Here is a 17,533-nt window from a genome sequence, read left to right as displayed (position 1 = left end):
ACCCAGAGCCAGCCTGGTAGTGCAGTTGGCTCTGGCTGGCCTCAGGAGCTGTCCGCTGGGTGGCGCTGCCATTTTGCCTCACTGGAAGTCCCCATATGATGTGTTGCGCACAAGACACATCATATGGGGACTCGGTGTAGGGGCTGAAGACATGGTGCTGGGCTCTGCTGCCGGGCGAGAGCTGTGCGGGGTCGTTGAGCTTGGTGCACCGCTGCAACGTGGCGCTCAGCTTGCCGTCGGCGCCACACAGATGTCAACCCTCCCTGCTGTTCCCCACCACTATATACATAGCTGTCAACCCTCCCTGCTGTTTCCCAATGCTATAATAAGGGAATTTCCCGCAAAAAAGGGAAAGGTTGACAGCTATGCGGCGCCACTGTCCAAGGCCAGCACCTTGGGCTCCGGCTCGGGCTCCGGGTGGTGCTTGGGCGGCTGCAGCTGCTGCTTGACTTTGCCATTATGCCCCTTGACTTGCAAGCAGTGGCTCAGCTTGTCGGCCAGCTTGTCGTTGGCCATTGCAGGTGAGCAGGAGACGAGCTGATCCATCCCAAGCGTGCCTCCTCCTGCTCGCTCACCACCAGCTCTGCCCCGGACCTGCTGACTGGGCGCGCCGCAGTGTGGATGGGCAGCCGCTGTACAATGCCTCCGCAGGAGCTGCCCAGACAGGCTGGCAGGGCAGCAGCAGGAGGGGGGTTCTGCTAATGCTTACTCCTGAGTAAGCCTGTAGGGGATCACAGTGCAAGGAGGGAGGGGGGAAGCACAGCTAGCACTCTAAGAAAGGCCAGAACCCAGAGGAAGGCTGTGCAACAGAGACCACCACAGAAGAGAAGATATTACTTCTTCTTTTTAAATAACTTTAAAAAAATTGATTTGTTGATTGTGTCCCCGGATTCATTGAAAAAAAATCTGGTAACCTTACTCTAGGGCAGGCACCCCCAAACTTCGGCCCTCCAGATGTTTTGAGACTACAATTCCCATCATCCCTGACCACTGGTCCTGTTACCTAGGGATCATGGGAGTTGTAGGCCAAAACATCTGGAGGACCGCAGTTTGGGGGTGCCTGCTCTAGGGTTTCTGTCAGGGAACCTTTCCCAGCCTATCAGGAGGCGCATCCAAAGCAGATGCTGTGCTTCCCCGAAACTCCAGAATCCATGATCAATAGCAGTTTTTTAAACTTGGAAATCCAGTTTTCAAGTTGCACCTTTTGATCCATAAGTCTGTGTTTCACCTAAAAGGCAGCAGCAGGTGAACATGTGAGCAACTGGAAAAATAGCATGGCCATAATTCCATGGGATTTTAGCACACAAAACACCTGTGTTAGTGGATTTTTGCAATGCAAGAAGACCGCAACAGTCTGCTAATAGTGTGAGTTTTTGTAAGGGGGGTGAGGGAGAACTAAACACCAAATCTTCTGCTACCATTTGTTCACAGATTCTATACTTCTTGGTATAGAATATGTCGGTATTCATGTGTTGTGATGGTGCCTCTGCCAGCTGAGCGGGAGCTAATGTGGGTGTTGGTTTCAGGTTGCTTTGGTCTGTGCCAAGCAAACCATGCCTGAATTGTTAGTTCATTCCTCTTTTTACATGTTTATGCCTTTGAATGACACAAGGATGGAGCCTGTTAAACTGTATAGCACTTGGCACATTCTCCTTTGTTTGTCTTTTTGGAACTGCCCTGTGAGGCTAGTCCTTATTCCCACATTACAAATTGGGAGCAGCAGAAGCAATGGCGCATGTTGGCTCAGGACTCTCCAGGGGCACTGACAGTTGGGAGTGGAAGGTGCCTTTCCCAGATGCAGGTAAACACTGGATCATCCTGATCACAAATATTTGGTGTGCTTCAGTTCTTGTATAAAGAATTGTGAAAGAAATATATATGCCGCTGCAGAGTATATCCCTGGTGCAAAAATACAACAAAAGGGGCGTTTCAATCCATTCTCCAGAGTAATTCTTGGTTTGCATAATGGTAGGTGGTGTGAAGTGCAGCCCACCATGCTGATCGCTGCAAGGTGTGTGGTCTTGTGCTCTACCTGCTCCTTTGAGAAGCCCAAGGCAGGAGGTGGTGCCTCTTACCAAGTGATTCCAGTTCCCCAGCAGTGTACTTATTGCCTTCTCTAGTCTACAATTGAATTGCTTTTCCATTCTCTTTCTTCCAGTTCAAAGTATATGTGATGGTCCTCCATCAAAGTGGGCAGATATAGCGAGATGGGAGGGGGGGAATCTAGATCCTTCCTATCTTATAATCTCCATCAGTTGTGTTTCACACCTGTCCAAGGCCAACCTGCTTTAGCACAGTATTTTTCAACCACTGTTCCGCAGCACACTAGTGTGCCGCGAGATGTTGCCTGGTGTGCCGTAGGAAAAAATGAAAAATTACTTTATATATAGTCAATATAGGCACAGAGTTAATTTTTTTAACATTTTCTAATGGTGGTGTGCCTCGTGATTTTTTTCATGACACAAGTGTGCCTTTGCCCAAAAAAAGTTGAAAAACACTGCTTTAGCAAACCTGTGCACAGCATAAGACAGCAGAATATATTGGCAGTGACTCCTAAAGCAGGGCTGGGGAAGCTCCAAGCCCACGGGGCAAATATGGCCTCCATACTTCTCTGTCCGGCCCTTGGAACTCTGCAGACCACACCCCTTCTTGAGTTCTTGTTTCTAGGCAGAACGTGTGTTTGTACATGATAAACGTGTCTTGCTTGCCTGGATGGAGGGAGGTGTTTGTGTGTAGAAGCCTCTGGCTTTTATATGCAGAGATTCACACCCACTCACCCCTGCCCCTGCCCCCCATCTGGTGTGCAGCCCCTGGAAGGTTTCTCCTGATGAAATGCGGGATGAGACAGGCTCCCCACTCCAAAAGATGCTCCTGAATCAGACCCGGAACTGCAGCTTCTTCCTAGAACTGTCCCGTTCTGCCTTCGCTTTCCTATCCTTCTCCATTTTTTTTGGTGCACTTCTCATGCTTTTTCCTTCTGAAAGTGTTGCCGCTGCTTCTCCGCTCAGTGTGGTGCAGCTCACTAGCCCACCCTAAGGTCCAGCTCCACTTAGAACCAGGTGGAAATTGCAGCTTTTGTGCTACACGTCTGCTTCCCCCCCCCATCTCATTTTGTGGTGCTGCAGGCGGGCACTGGCAACCTGTGCTGACAAAGCAGCAGAAAGCAAAACCTGCCTGGCGAGGGAAAGGATTGCTTCAGAACATGCAGCCTGCCCGTTGCCAAGGGAGGAGCTGTACTCTGCTTCATCACGTCTCTGCCATTTACAGAAAAGAAAAAAACTGCTCCGGCACAAGCGGAGCCACAAGACTCTGCTTCTGGCTGCCAGAGTCTCAGCCCAAACACCACCTAGTGTGCAGAGATGGTGAATGATGAGCCAGCAGTGGCACTGGGCACGGTTTATTTCAGGGCTGGCCATTGCCCCGTGACCCACTTTGCTGGCTTCTCATTGCAGCCTGGCGGCTGAATTGCAGCTGAGCTGTGATTTGAGCAGGACGTTGCCTTTCCATGTTGATAAGGACGTTTAATTTTAAAATAACATCCTCAGCACTTGAGGGCAGGAGGTAGGCTTGCTCCAGGCCAGCTTCCGGTTTCCGAGATTGCCTAACAGCTGAAATTCATCCTGTAAGCAGAGATCTGAGAGTGTCGAGGCAGACTTTGAAATAGACCTGGACCACCACCTGCTTCTCCAGCTTTATGTAAGTTTTAGGTATGGGAAGGAAGGATAGAGCAGGTAAAATGAAAAGCAAATGGGGGTACCCAATTGTGCAATGTGGGTTGGCTGCCCCAAAGTCCCACCCCCTAGAATATGCTGGCTCCTTTATTTTTAATTTCCTAATGGATGCTTAATGAGGAAGTGCTTTGAGCTTGGTTTGGGAAGAGATAGTGTTGAGAAGAATTTTAAACAGTGTCCACATTGGGCCGTCAAATGCTAGGATACTTGTGCCCCTGAATCTTGGTTGCGAACTAGTTCAGATTTCCCCACCATTCACACCTACCCTTCACTGGAGACCACAACTGGGGCAACAGGCTGTTACCAAAGCCTGATGCAAACCTCTTGCTCCAGAGGCTTTAGCAGTTATGTGGAGGGCTGAAGGGGACGTACAGATCGCCTTTCCAGCATCTGACATGGTTCAGCTTCGCAGCCATTGGAAAAGGAGAATGCTTGGAGTTGTCTAGGTTGGCATGTAGAGATTTTCTGCCTTTTCTTTCTCTCTTTTGCCAGCTGTTTTAGTGTGTCCTGTTCACAACTTGAGGGTAATTGAACCCCCCCCCCTCTTTTCTCTTTTTTGCTGACTCGGGAGACTGACAAAGAGTGAGAGCTCCAGAGCTTCATCAGTTGCCTGGCTGCCTCAAATGCACTGCCTGGGTGTGCCACGAGATTTGCGTGCACCCAGAAATGTCAGGTGTAAATGTCAGGAGACCCAATGAGTGTCCCTCCCATGTGTCAACTGCATTTGTAGGCACTACTTGTTTTGGGGTAAAAACTGGCACTGTCAGGCTGCACCGGAAACTGTGCTTCACCCATCCCCGTACATGTCTGCCTGGAGAAGAGTTACCCTCTTTTTCTTCCCCCAAGGAAAATGGGCTCACAATCCTGCACTGATTGTTACCTTAAGGTGGAAAAGAGGAGGAATTATTTCATGGGAAGAAATTCCTGTGCATCTCCTGGAACCAGAATAGAAACCTCCAGCTCTGAGCTGTTGCCATGGAAACAATCTGGGAATGGCCCCCCCCCTGCCTTCCTTTATTATTAATGGGGAATCTTCCCTGGTAAATGAAAGGAAACTCTCAAATTCAGGTGCTTGTCTAAGCCGCAATGTCCTCAGCCAGCAGGGTCCAGCTGCTGCTGCTGCTGCAAGTTCAGAGGGAATCCCATGGCTTATGCAATTGATGTCACGGGAACAGCTGTGCTCAGTGCTGGAAAAGCCTATCCTTCTAAAGGGAGGAGGGAGCCCCCACCACGACACCACCGCATGGCCCACACTGCCCTTTTTGCAAGTGGAAACACGGAGTATTAAGTACTACCACACTGCTGAATAATAGTCACCCATCAAACAGACTTCAGCGTACAGCTCCCGTATTTTATGGGTATTATGGTAGCTCTCTTATGAGTGCCATAAATGTTTTGTCAACCACATGGATTTGGTTTGGAATTGGTACTTTAATTTTTGGTGGTGAGGGCGCTGTTCATCATTTAAAAAAATAGAAAATGGTACATTGATTGTGAAAACCGTATGTGATACGGTTTGAATATACTTCTGTGTGTTCCTTTTCTGTAGTGTAATCATTTCTGATCTTCCCAGCCACCCACACCCAATCTTCTAAATTGGTATTTTTTTGTGTGTGGTGGTGGTTATGTAACATTTCTGAATGTGAGGTCATGTGGGTGTCTTCTGAGATGAAAGAAACAGCTCTTTGCTCAATTTCTAACTGGCTTGAGAGACTGCAAATGTGAAACCGACTATTGGCTGCTGCCGTGCCTTCTAGGAACCTGAGGATTCCCGCAGCAGAGATGAATCAGCCCCGCAGCTTGCTCCGGAGCTCTGCCGGAACACTAATGTGCAAGCATGTTCCTGCCAGGCTGGTGTGACCATTAGCAGCACCCCCGGGTGCCCTGTGGGGAGGCAGGGATGCCCTAGACAGCAAAGTGGATGAAGAATCCCTTGCTTGCATAAAGAGCTGCTTGATCAGGACTCTTCTCCTCAAAATAGCCTTCAGCTGTACACTGCCTGCTGACTTCACCCATCAATTACATCACCCTGCTATTGCTCTTTTACTCACAAGTCGCTCTGAACCGCCTCCGCTGAAAAACATGTTGGTTGTTCTATTATTATCACCACCATCGATTTATTAATTGCATTCTAAGCAGCCGTCTCAAGGCGAATGGTACATGAGATAATTGGAAACAGTTTAAAACACAAAAACATGGCATGCATTTAATTTTTTTTTTATAAAGATTTTATTGGTTTTTTTCAAAACAAAGAACAACAAAACACATAAAACAACACATACACAACATTCAAAACATAATAAAAAACAAATACAAACCACCACTAAGAACACCAATAATTCTTTTTCTTATAAGACAAAAAAAAAAAAAATTCTTGTTCGAATCTAGGTGGGGTGACTTCCCCCGTTTTCTCTCCTTTGGTTCCAATTCTAATTTATTTTAATAACTACATGGCATGCATTTAAAACGAGGCTAACATCTGTTGTGAGTTTTTGTGACCTGCAAACCAGCCCTTGGAGAGTGCTGTCCAAGGGAGTGACTCTGCTTCTGTGGCGCTTCAGAGGGGGCCACAGATGCGCCATTGCTGGCTGGTGTTCTGTTTACATCTCTTACAACCCCCAGTTTAAAACAGCTGTGCTGGCTGTCAGTTCATTTCCAGATGCTCATGTTAGTGTTGAGAGCCGTAAATGGCTTATGCCCCAAATACCTGAAAAAGCACCTCCTTCCCTATAGACCCTCTCGGGTGCTGAGATCAGCAGAGGGGCCCCTCTTGGGAGTTCCTCTGCCCTCAGAGGCTGGTGGTGGCAGCCCAGGAGAAGACATTGCTCTGTGGTGGCCCCTAAGCTGGGGAGCTCCCTCTGTATGTGGTGCACCTGCCACCTTCATTGTATAGCTTCCGGTGAAGCATCTCCTTACCCTTGCTCTTGACCAGGGGTCCCCAAACTAAGGCCTGGGGGCCAGATGTGGCCCAATCGCCTTCTAAATGCGGCCCGCGGACGGACCGGGAATCTGTGTTTTTACATGAGTAGAATGTGTGCTTTTACTTAAAATGCATCTCTGGGTTATTTCTGGGGCATAGGAATTTGTTCATATTTTTTTAGTGGACCAGCCCCCTGCTGAAAGTTTGCTGACCCCTGCTCTTGACACTTGAGGACTGTGTTTTTAGGAGCCACCTTATTTTTGTGATTGCGAGTTGTTTCAAACTTTTTTTAATATCATGTGTTAATGTTGTGCCCACCTTGGTAGCTTTTGGTGAAGCTAATCACCTCCATCATCACATGCACCCTTTCTATTTCCCCATGTCCTGGTTCAATAAAAGGAGGTCACCTACTGGGGGGCCTGGATGAGTTGGCTACTGGTGCTGGTCATTGTGGACATTATGGTGCTAGAGTGGTTGGTGGCCTGTCTCTGCATGAGGCGTTGCCTCTCTCCCTGTGTTCTTCAACTGTCCTTTTAAGAAAGTGACCATCTGCTTGTTTTCAAATGCATCGGGCTGAAATGTCCAGTGCTCACTCCAAAATCACAATCTGCCACTTTGGGGGTTGGAAACAACTCCAGCTATAAATAGCAAAGCCATATTCATGTATGTTATTTCTAAACACACACACACACACACCCCTTTTATTTTTTTAATCTTCATGCGGTCACCTAGTTTCTGCTACCACTTCCTAAGCCAGGCCTGCTGGAGAGTTTTCCTTGCCTGCTAGAGCCGCTGGCGTGTTCCTCGGAGACTAAGAGTTCTCCCGTCATGCAAACCTACTTCAGGCAAAAGCCAAGGGGAATCCTGCCCTCAGAGAATTGGCCATGCTGCTGTTGCGCTAACCCTTTTGAACATTTTTGTAGTGGCCTTTTCCCGTGAATTCTGTCCACCTTGTCGTTTGCCTTTTTTCACAGTTGTGTATCTGTAGTGCATTAAAAAAGCTGTGCATGGGAGGTGTATTCACTCAGCTGGGGGCAGCTGCCGAATGAGAAGTCTATGTTAGCACATAGACCTTCCAGAAGTCATTAATGACCTGGAGCTGGCAGAGGAAAGTCAGAACTGGAGTTGGTCTCACTAGATTTGGTTATGCCACGTGGTGCCACTTTGGAACACCAGCTGTTGCGTATACCTCGTAGTAAAGGTGTTGCTTGAAGCTGCACTAAACTGCTAGGCACAGAGATTACCAGTACTGTACTTTGAGTGTCTCCAAAACTATCTGCATTGGGCCACAGTTGTTTTCTAATATAATGATGCTTTTAAAAGTTATGAAATGTCATTTGCTATATGCCTACACTCACACAAAGCTTAGTTTCCCTGATCTTGTCCAGAAATTTATTATTTATCATGTATTACATTTTTACATCCTGCCTTTCCTCCAAGGCACTTGAGATGGCACACAAGGCTATATGCCCCATTTCCTCCTTGAACAATCCCTACCATTTATTCTAACCTAAGGCCAACCTGTGAACTTTGTGGCTGAACTTTGTACCCAGGTTTCCTCAGTCCAAGTCTGCCTACATTTTTTTTAGGATGTTGTGTATGACTTCTAAAATCTTTTGTTGGGATACAGTTTCCCCTCTTCTTGAGGCTCCGTTATCTTCTTCATTGGAGGTTTCCTACCTTTTTCAGGGATGCAGTAATAGTGGACTTTGGTAGGGCTTGGACTAGACGATCTGTTCCTTTTTTGACTTTACCATTCAAGCTTTTAGTCCATGCATTTACAACTTATTCCAGCTCTTCACCCCTTGAGCCCTGCGTCCTGCCCCTTTCCCCCTCTTCCTGTGATTCTTACTTTCTAATTCCAACTCTGCCAAATATTTCCATAGCCACTACTGTGCCTTCTCTTGCTTGCAAACTTCTTGTGGTTGTCACTTCGTTCTTATCATAAAGCTCCCTCTTCCAACATGGTCAGCCGCCTTCTCTCTCGCTGCCTCCCCCACCCCACCCCAGGTGAGGTCCTCACTCCCATGACACTCGGTCTGTCCAGCTCCAAACTCAGGGTCACCAAATGTGGAAGTAGTGGAACAGCATGGGTGTGTATTTTTTTTTGCTGCTGCTTTGCTGAGCTTAACAAGTGTTTAAATTTGGGGTTTTGTTCTCTGTTCCAGGCGCATATTAAATTTCCTATGGACTACCCATATTCACCACCTACCTTCAGATTCCTGACCAAAATGTGGCATCCCAACATTTATGAGGTAGGTGTCTTTTGTGGTGTTGTCAGAATTTCAACTGCTGTGGCCTCCTTCCTTAGGAGGGCATCAAAACCTCCCTTTTCTCCCCCTTTCTCTCTCTCTGTCATTGTCTTCTCTTCCCCCTTCCCCATATTTAATCCTCCTTTGCCACCATGAAGATAAATGGGACTATCTGGATCACTTGAAGCGAGGAAGAGACTGAAATCCAAGTGGTAGCCTTGCCTGGTGCTTTTCTCCTCAACTACTTGGCTGAATCTCTTGCAACTGCTGCAGCAGCTGCCTCTTCGCACTCCTGCAAAAGCAGGATTAGGGATTGACTGTTTCTTTGTTCCCAGCCATGCTGCTGTCCTGGGCTTCTTAACTTGTGTGCTCTCTGATGGGTTGGCCCATCAGAAGGACCAGCACTGGATGTGTGAACTTAGCCTTAAGGTCAGAGAGGCCAAACACTCTCCACTTGTGGACTTGCATGTTTAACCCAGTCTCCAGCCTCTTGAAGGAGGAGGGCAGCCGCCCAGCTGCTCTACATCTCCCCCACCCCACTCCAAGTCTTGTATTTCTTTCTGCCATTCCCACTAGCGGGGGATATGGCAGAGCACCAGAGCCTCTGGGTTTTGCTCTTTTAAAGGGGTGTTCATCTGCAGAGCCAGAATGACAGAATTAAACTCTTCTTTAATGTCAGGTTTGCCAGCCGGCCTCTGGTCTCCCCCCCCCCCTCCTTTTATTGGAGCAAAAGGGTTTTTATTCTGTTTAGGCAGGAAACTCCTAAATCAGGAAGTGCCAATGGCAACTTTATTCCCTTTTTTCGGAGAGCTCTGGCTCCCCCTTCTGGAATACTGTGGTTTTGGAACGCTGCTTAAAGAAATAAATGTATGTTTTACAAAGGGTTGTAGGAAGCACTTTGAGGGGAGTTGCTTAAGCAGTGGTTAATATTTTGTATTCTTAAGGTTGGAAGTGTATATTTTCTTGGTGGTTAACATTTGAAAGTGCACCCTTCCCTCTAGTGGAAAAGGTCCAGTTCAGGACATAACCTGAGGTGTGTATGTGTGGTGGTGGTGGGGTTCTGTATTATTGTGGGCCACTGTATTAGGGCTGGGCGATATCTGCTTTTCAGCATTGTGATACATCACCAGCTAAACATCGCATTAGACCACGATGTCTGAAATAAGGATGGGGCACTGACTTCATTGTTTTCCTCGCATCATGATTTCTGCAAGCTCCTGCTCCTGTGATTCGCTGTCCCCTGCAGGAGGCAGGGGAGAGTTGAGCCGGCAGAATTAATGGAAATTGGGAGAAGCATTGGCTGGCTTCACAGTTTCCCCCTCATTGTGGTTTTTGCATAGCATACACACATAAGCATCATGATTCGCGATATATTGCCAGGTCAAAAATATGCAGCCAATATCACAATAAGGACTTCAAACGACTGTATCGATATATCGCTCCGCCCTGCTCTGTATACAGAAGTTGTTTTGTCCGTTGCATCAGCTGACCTCATGTGTGTGTATTCTCTTTTGGTAGAATGGAGATGTATGTATTTCAATCCTTCACCCACCTGTAGATGACCCTCAAAGTGGAGAGCTGCCATCTGAAAGGTGGAACCCAACCCAGAATGTCAGGTAAGGCCCTTCAGAGAGAGGATTCTGTACCAATGCACAACTGAGTTGTGGGGTGTGTGGGGGGGTCCTCCTTCTCTCTCTCTTGGCATTTTCTACGTTTTCCAATCTGCAAATAAGAAGTGATGGGTACGACCAGATAACCTTTTATGAATTTTCCATGTGATGCTCCCCAGATGTTCTGGACCCCGACTCTCACTGTCCTTGCCTGCTGGCTGAGGGCTGATGGGAGCTGCAGTCCCACAGCAGCTAGGGGGGGGGCACCGCGCCATGTTGGCCTTGCTTCTTCAAACCCTGAATCCCAGATATGCAGCAGACACTTGGGTTCCATCTTACTTACTTACTTACTTACTTACTTACTTACTTACTTACTTTTAAGCATGAGCTGTGGTCACACACAAGTTCAGAAGCTCATGAGGGTTTAGTGTGGCAGCGGTGGCTGTTATTATTTATTGTGAGGCTCATGAGAGAGGTGATGGAGCCATGCATCAGCGGAATAGTTAAGTAAAGCACCGGGTCTGTGGAACCAGGCACCTGTGTCCTTGGTGCAGAGAGGTTCAGTACCTCATTTCTGTGTAAGAACTCCTGCCAGCCCCCCCCCCCCACAAAGAAGTTCGGCTGTAGTCTCCATGGAAGATTGCTTTGCCTGTCCTGAATGTGCAAAAAATAGCGGTAGGGGTTAAGGCTGCAAGCTTCAAATTGGGGATGATCCCCCAAGATGTTGTGAGACGCCCATCAATGCCTTGGCAAAGTGACCAGGTGGCCAGAGGTGATGGGGATTGCAGCCCAACAATACCTAGAGGGTCCCAGGTCCCCCCGCCCTTGCTTTAAATGCCAGGCTTGAATCCACTTGATCCCTGCCAGTGAGAAATTCCCCTCCAATGTGGTTGCTCTGTGACAAAACCTGTTCAGACTCACAACCTGCTGTTCATCCTTGCAGGTGCAGGCTTGCCCAATGCTGTGGCCCTGATTCTTTCTTCCTTTCTTTTTCCTTCTTTCCTTCTTTCTTTCTTCTTCCCCTTCGTCGTCATCTTCTTCTTCCTCCTCCTGCTTTTTCCCAGGACTATCCTTCTGAGCGTCATCTCTTTGCTTAATGAGCCCAACACCTTCTCTCCGGCGAACGTCGATGCTTCAGTAATGTTCAGGAAATGGAGGGACAGCAAAGGCAAAGACAAAGAATATGCTGAGATCATTCGGTAAGCCAAGCAGAATCCGGCTCTCACTCCGGGTGGGCGGGCTATCCCAAGGTGGGCGGTCGGCTCTCCTTTCTGGGGCCAAGCCTTGAGGAATGTGTGAGAGGAGCAAAGCCTCCTCCTGGTCCGGACCATTAGCCTCTGCAATATTTTAGAGGCCTTTCCCACCTCTGCTGTGTGGGAGCGTGAACTGGAAGATTGTGGCCTCTGCTCTGCTCCCTCTCCCAGCAGTCTGGACTGGGAGTCAGATTTTCATTTGAGGTGTTTGTGGCTTCACGTGCCCTCGCCCCTCGTACTTCTATCTGGCCCTTCCAAGGAATCTCTAGAAGCCATGCAACACCTCTTCCTTTTCACCTGCAATTTTCCCTCCTTGCTCGATGCGAAATTCCCAGAGAGTTGCAGTGCACCTAAACCTAAAAGGGGAAGCTGTTCCTCTTCTTTCTCCCTCTGTCTCTGGCCGATACATCCAGTCAAGCCATTGATACTATGCTGGCACCAGGCAAATGGACAAGAGCATTAACACACTTTCTGTGTTCTGTGAACCAGGGTGGATAAAAAAATCAATGATTAAAACAAAAATCAGGTTGTTTTTTTTATTTAAACAAGATTTTAAAAATAAAATGCTTTAGGAGGAAAAATCTTTCTAAAAATAGTTTTCTATTTAAGTTATATTACAGTCCAAAGGGTATTCATCAGGAAATAAGGATTTGTTTTAAGTTTTTCATGTGTGCTTAAAAACTCAGTCTGTGTTTGTTTTTTTAAATCGTTCAACCACATCAGTTAACAAACATGGATACTTATGCTATAATGTTACTGTTTTAGTTAAATAAATTGTTTAAATTGTTATTAAGGAATGATTGTTTTTCTCCTTTCAATAAACTACAGCAGAAAAGTTGACCATATATAAACCGTAATTTCATAATTACTTGTATTTCTAATAGTATTAACAAATCAGTAATTTTTGATATAACTGTAAAAACTACTCTGAAAAATTATTATTCCAAAAATGAAAGCTTCATCTGGTTGTAAATATTAAAGATTATACCAGCAAGAATGAGTCTTTCTGAAAAAAACTGATTTAAATCAAGTCTTACTGACTAGTGATTAAAATCGTGATTTAAATCAAATCCACCCTGCTTTGAACAGGGTGAGAACTCTTAAATCTCACCACCATCAAACCGAAACAATTCCCTAATGAAAAACAAAAAGATATTGGAGCAGTGGGTGGGAGATCCTGTGTGCCTCCATCTTTTGCTGGTCCCCAATCTGTGCTCCAGGATGATGACAGTTGTACTCCAGCAACAGCTGGGGGTGGGGTGGGGCACAGATCCCTTAGCCCCGCCGTACAAGCTTCCTTACGCAGCCAGAATTTGGAGACAGTAGCCAGGGATCCTGTGACAATATCACTGAAGCCTGACCTGCTGTGCCCCAGAACCATTGTCTGACTGGCTGTTGCTTTTCCTTTTAGGCCAACCTTGGGGTTAAGGTATCTGAAGAAATGTGCATGCACACGAAAGCTCATACCAAGAACAAACTTAGTTGGTCTCTAAGGTGCTACTGGAAGGAATTTTTTATTTTTTATTTTGTTTTGACTATGGCAGACCAACACGGCTACCTACCTATGATTGGGGTCCAGGAGACGGCCAGCCACAGAAGGGAGGGAGGGCAGGACAACAGAGGAGAGGGGCTGTCAAGTATATCTGGTGCTCTCAAAATGTGGCACAGATTTGCACAGGTTCTTCACACAGCACATAGTTAAACTATGGAGGCAGTGATGGCCACCAAATTGGATGGCTTTAAAAGGAGATTGGACAAAATTGCTAAGCCCTGTTGGTGACTACTAGCCACAGTGGCTGTGCTGCAGTCGGAGGCAGTGTAATGCTTCTGAACACCAGTTGCTGGAAATCACAGAAGAGGAGAAGGCGGCTTTTGTGCTTGAATCCTGCTTGCTGGCTTCCCATTGGCACCTGGTTGTCCCACTGAAAATAGGCTGGATTAGATGGGCCATTGGCCTGATCCAGCAGGCTCTGCTTAAATTCTTACCTTCTGCCCTGCAACCAGGGGGAGGGGGCTCCTAGTTCTGCCCAGGGCCAATTTGGGTGCCGTCTGGTGGGCAGTCCTAATCGCGGGGCGCCTTTCTTTCTCCCGCCTCCCAGGAAACAAGTCCAGGCCACCAAGGCGGAAGCGGAAAAGGACGGGGTGAAGGTTCCTACCACGCTGGCGGAATATTGCATCAAAACTAAAGTGCCTTCCAGTGACAACAGCTCAGATTTGCTTTATGACGACTTGTACGACGATGACATTGACGACGAGGATGAGGAAGAGGAGGAGGACGCCGATTGTTACGACGACGATGATTCTGGCAATGAGGAGTCGTGACCTGCTCCCTCCGGCCCCCGCCCTGCTCCGCCTGCTGTGCCAGAGGGGGCGAGGAGCAGCGGTAACCTAGTGACAGTTCAGCAAAAAATACATATATACATGGGGGGGGGGGAGATACCAACCAAGCCCGCGCCTCCTGCTTTCTCCTGTTGTATGGATCTCGGTCTTTCCCGCCCCCCCCTTCCTGTTCTGTTTGGAAGGAAGCCCCTCTGCAGAACGTCACCATTCTTGCATTCTTCCCAGTCACTTGTGTTCTGGGTTTTTGTTTCTCTCTCAAGGAAAGGAAGAAAGCGATGCTCTTTCCGCACACGCCCCTCTTCTCACTCTCCCTGCCGCCTTTTCCAGGAGCATTCACAACCTGACTCAAAACAGGTTTGCTCTGTGTTTAGGATCTTGAATTAAACAGTCTTTGATCAAGATGTTTAATGTATTTAACGCCGGAGACTGTGGGGGGCTCCTTCCCCACGAGCTGCATTTAAACAGGGACAAGTACAAATGCAAATCTGCTGCAGAGCACTTCATGAGGTTTCGCTGCTGCTCCGTTGACGATGGCCGCGTGCGCACTTGTTTAGCCTTGTGGTGGTGGTTTTTCTCTCCTCTCCCCCCCCCCCCAGGTGTTGGGCAGAGAGCCTAAGCTCCATTGTACTGAGCTTGGCAAGATTTGGTGCTGAAAGGTCCAGTATTCCATTTCAGTTCTGCTAAGTGCGTGTGGGGATGGGGACAGAGGGGTGGTTGGGGGGGGAGGATCTACTCCCCCCCCCGAAGATTTGGGGTGGGGAGAGGGTGGTTGTCTTGTGATATGAACCTTCCAATAAACACTTCAAAACTCTCTGTATTCTTGTCCCACTGGGCCCTTTTAGTTGCTGATCTTCCGTAGGGGATAAATGCTGGCAGCTGTTCCTGTGGTCCCTCCGAATGCAGAGCCCCAGCAGCCTCTTAGTTCTGGGCAAAGGTAGATGAAACGCTGTGGGCTGCCACTTTCCTGCAGGGGCACCAGCACCGGCAAGCGCTCTCAGCCCCAGCTGGGCCAGGATGCCGAAGGATCCTTGGGTGAAGGTGGCATTCACAACACCATGAAGGCAGATGGGTGCCTGGCATGCTGTCTAGGGGAGGGCGTTCTTGCCAGGTGATGGGGGTGGGGGTGGGCCTTGGTAGGGACAGTCCTTGGGTCTGGGGAGGATTTCTTGAGAGGTTCCAGGCTCCCAGATCAGACTCTCAAAGGCAGATTCTAATTGCTTAACCTTGGTTGTCTTAAATGTCTGGATGAGCCAGTATGAGTTAGACACATGCAAACATTCCCTTTGCTGCATGATGGCATTCAGAGTGGAGAGATGATGTTGCTATGAATTGTGTCAGCCTCGCCTGCTGCCTCCGATGCGTGTCCTGAAATGCGGCCACCATCCTGGGAGACTGCTCTTATGCATAGTTCAGAAAACAACAATGTTCCAATGGAGAAAGTTAGCTGCTCACAGCCTTGGGGGTTAATGAGGGCTTCATGACCACTTCCTGCAACGGTGGTAGGTTCAGTAGACAAGGATTGGCTGTATGGTAGCTTCTGTGGCGCTCCTGTGACATATTTCTGCTAGGCCTTGAATTTACCGAGGAAAGGGAAGTTCTGTGATGAGAGACGACCGCAAGAAGAGAGGTAGAAACCAAGTGGTCCCCATTGTGGCAGTTTCTTCTGCCCCCATTCCAGCTCAGCTTCCCTCTTGAATGTTGGGATCTCTGCTGTGCATGTTCTGGTTCTACAGGAAAGGGAGCAAGCCAGTTCCATCTGAGGTGGTCTGATGTGTTACCCCAGGTATTCACCATGACCCCACTGCTGGACTTTAGGGGAATGATCCTGCTTTATAGCTGTGCCTTCTGGACTGAATAGTGCCCCACACGCACCTGTTGTGGTGGCCCAGCCCCCAGCAGATACTTGTTGGTTCCTCTGCACAGGCAACTCATCATTTAGTCTCCTCCTGCCTGGGGCAAGGATCTGTGCTTTTTCTGACTCCATTGCAGCTGTGATCGGAGGGTGGCTGACTATGTTAGCTGTTGGTGCTGCTGTGGAGTTCATATGCGGGGACTTGAGCAAAGCCAGAAAGATGGGAGAGGACATGATGCTGGGCACAGTTGGAGTGTAAGCAGAGGAACTGAAATGCATAGCCCTTCCAACTAGCCATAAGACAATCCAGAGTGTGTGTGTGTGTATGCTTTGGAGGACTTGTAGTGTGTATGTGTGTGTGTGTAGGTGTAGACGGGCACTGCAAGTACAACCACCAATTCTCCCAACAGGGCAACCAATGAAAGTTACCATTTTTTGTTGTAATTCTGGCTTGTGGGTGGCTCCTTGTCCCGAGTTGGGCGATGAGAGGGAATAGATTGTCGCTCTTGGCTCAACCTGAAATGAGGATACTGCGTCTTTCAGCTATTTTTCTCTTGTACTTTGACCGTTTTCACTGTATGCTCTCCAGTGACTTGTATTCTCAAGCTTGGTGGTGTGAGATGCATTATTATACCTCTGTCCTCCCCTTGCCGTAACACTTTTTTTGGGGTGGGGAGCACCTGTTCTGGGAGTTTGTGCTCTCCTCTCCGCTTGGCCAGGCAGACTCTCCCCAGCCCATCATGATGTCACTGCCTGCTGACTTGCTGGCTTCCTTGTTCTTGAGATCCAACCAACCTACCGAAATGCAACTATCAAGCTACTTAAAGAGATTGAGGACAAATGTTTACTGGAGCCAGCGGTCGGTCGCCTGGTTCTCTCCTATCCCACCCGTGTCTGCGTTTACATTTCCAACTCAGAAACCAATTCAGATGCAGTTCTTAAATCATTCTGAAACCAGCAGGGAGCACTAGAATTCTATCTTGATATGTTCTTTTTTCAGTGCTAAAATCCTGGATGTTTTTCTTCCTCCCTCTCCCTCTTGCCCACTGGTTGATGCAAATTACCAGACCAGATTTAACTAATGCATATTTTTCTTTTTGTGTTTTGTCTCCCTTTCCTTTGGTAATTTAGTTTTGTTTTTTTCTGCACATCTGTCTACTAATAAAATGTGAAATAAAGTACACCTCTATTGTTAGTTCCCTGTTCGAAAGCCACCTTTATTAGTTAACACAGGCTTACATGTCTCACATGATGGGCTCTTGCAACGCCCTTTGCGGCATCTGCTGAGGTGAGACCTCCTGTAATCTCTCCCCCTGGCCCACACCATTTGCTTCTCCAACTGCTTTGCAAAAGTGATCGCCTGGAAACAACCAGAATGTGGCCTTCCCTGTGACTAAAGACAAGAGCCCCCTCTCTAGTGGCTCCTATTGTCACTGCAGACGTGTCTCTAGGAGTGGAGAGGTCCCTTCTGTGCATGTTCAGCCATGTGTTTTCCCTGCATGCGTTTCTAAAACACAAAATAAGGTGTGGTGTCTATAAAGCACTTCTCTGCTCATACTCGCACAGGGCTACAGA

The 17,533-nt window shown here is 47.9% G+C and overlaps 1 protein-coding gene across 1 annotated transcript in view; it reads left to right on the top strand.

The window, feature by feature from the left end:
* The window catches only part of UBE2R2 (ubiquitin conjugating enzyme E2 R2), a 49,321-nt gene extending 34,814 nt beyond the window's left edge, over positions 1–14,507 (top strand). The window contains exons 2-5 of the mRNA XM_033163720.1: positions 8,820–8,906; positions 10,422–10,519; positions 11,578–11,712; positions 13,866–14,507. Of these exons, the coding sequence (XP_033019611.1) occupies positions 8,820–8,906; positions 10,422–10,519; positions 11,578–11,712; positions 13,866–14,088 (543 nt within the window). The 3' untranslated portion in view covers positions 14,089–14,507. The remainder of the gene's footprint in view (positions 1–8,819; positions 8,907–10,421; positions 10,520–11,577; positions 11,713–13,865) is intronic.
* Positions 14,508–17,533: the final 3,026 nt, after the last annotated feature.

Source organism: Lacerta agilis, chromosome 11 (genome assembly GCF_009819535.1).
Source record: "Lacerta agilis isolate rLacAgi1 chromosome 11, rLacAgi1.pri, whole genome shotgun sequence".
Classification (NCBI taxonomy): Eukaryota; Metazoa; Chordata; class Lepidosauria; order Squamata; family Lacertidae; genus Lacerta; species Lacerta agilis.
This window is presented reverse-complemented; position numbering and strand designations above follow the sequence as displayed.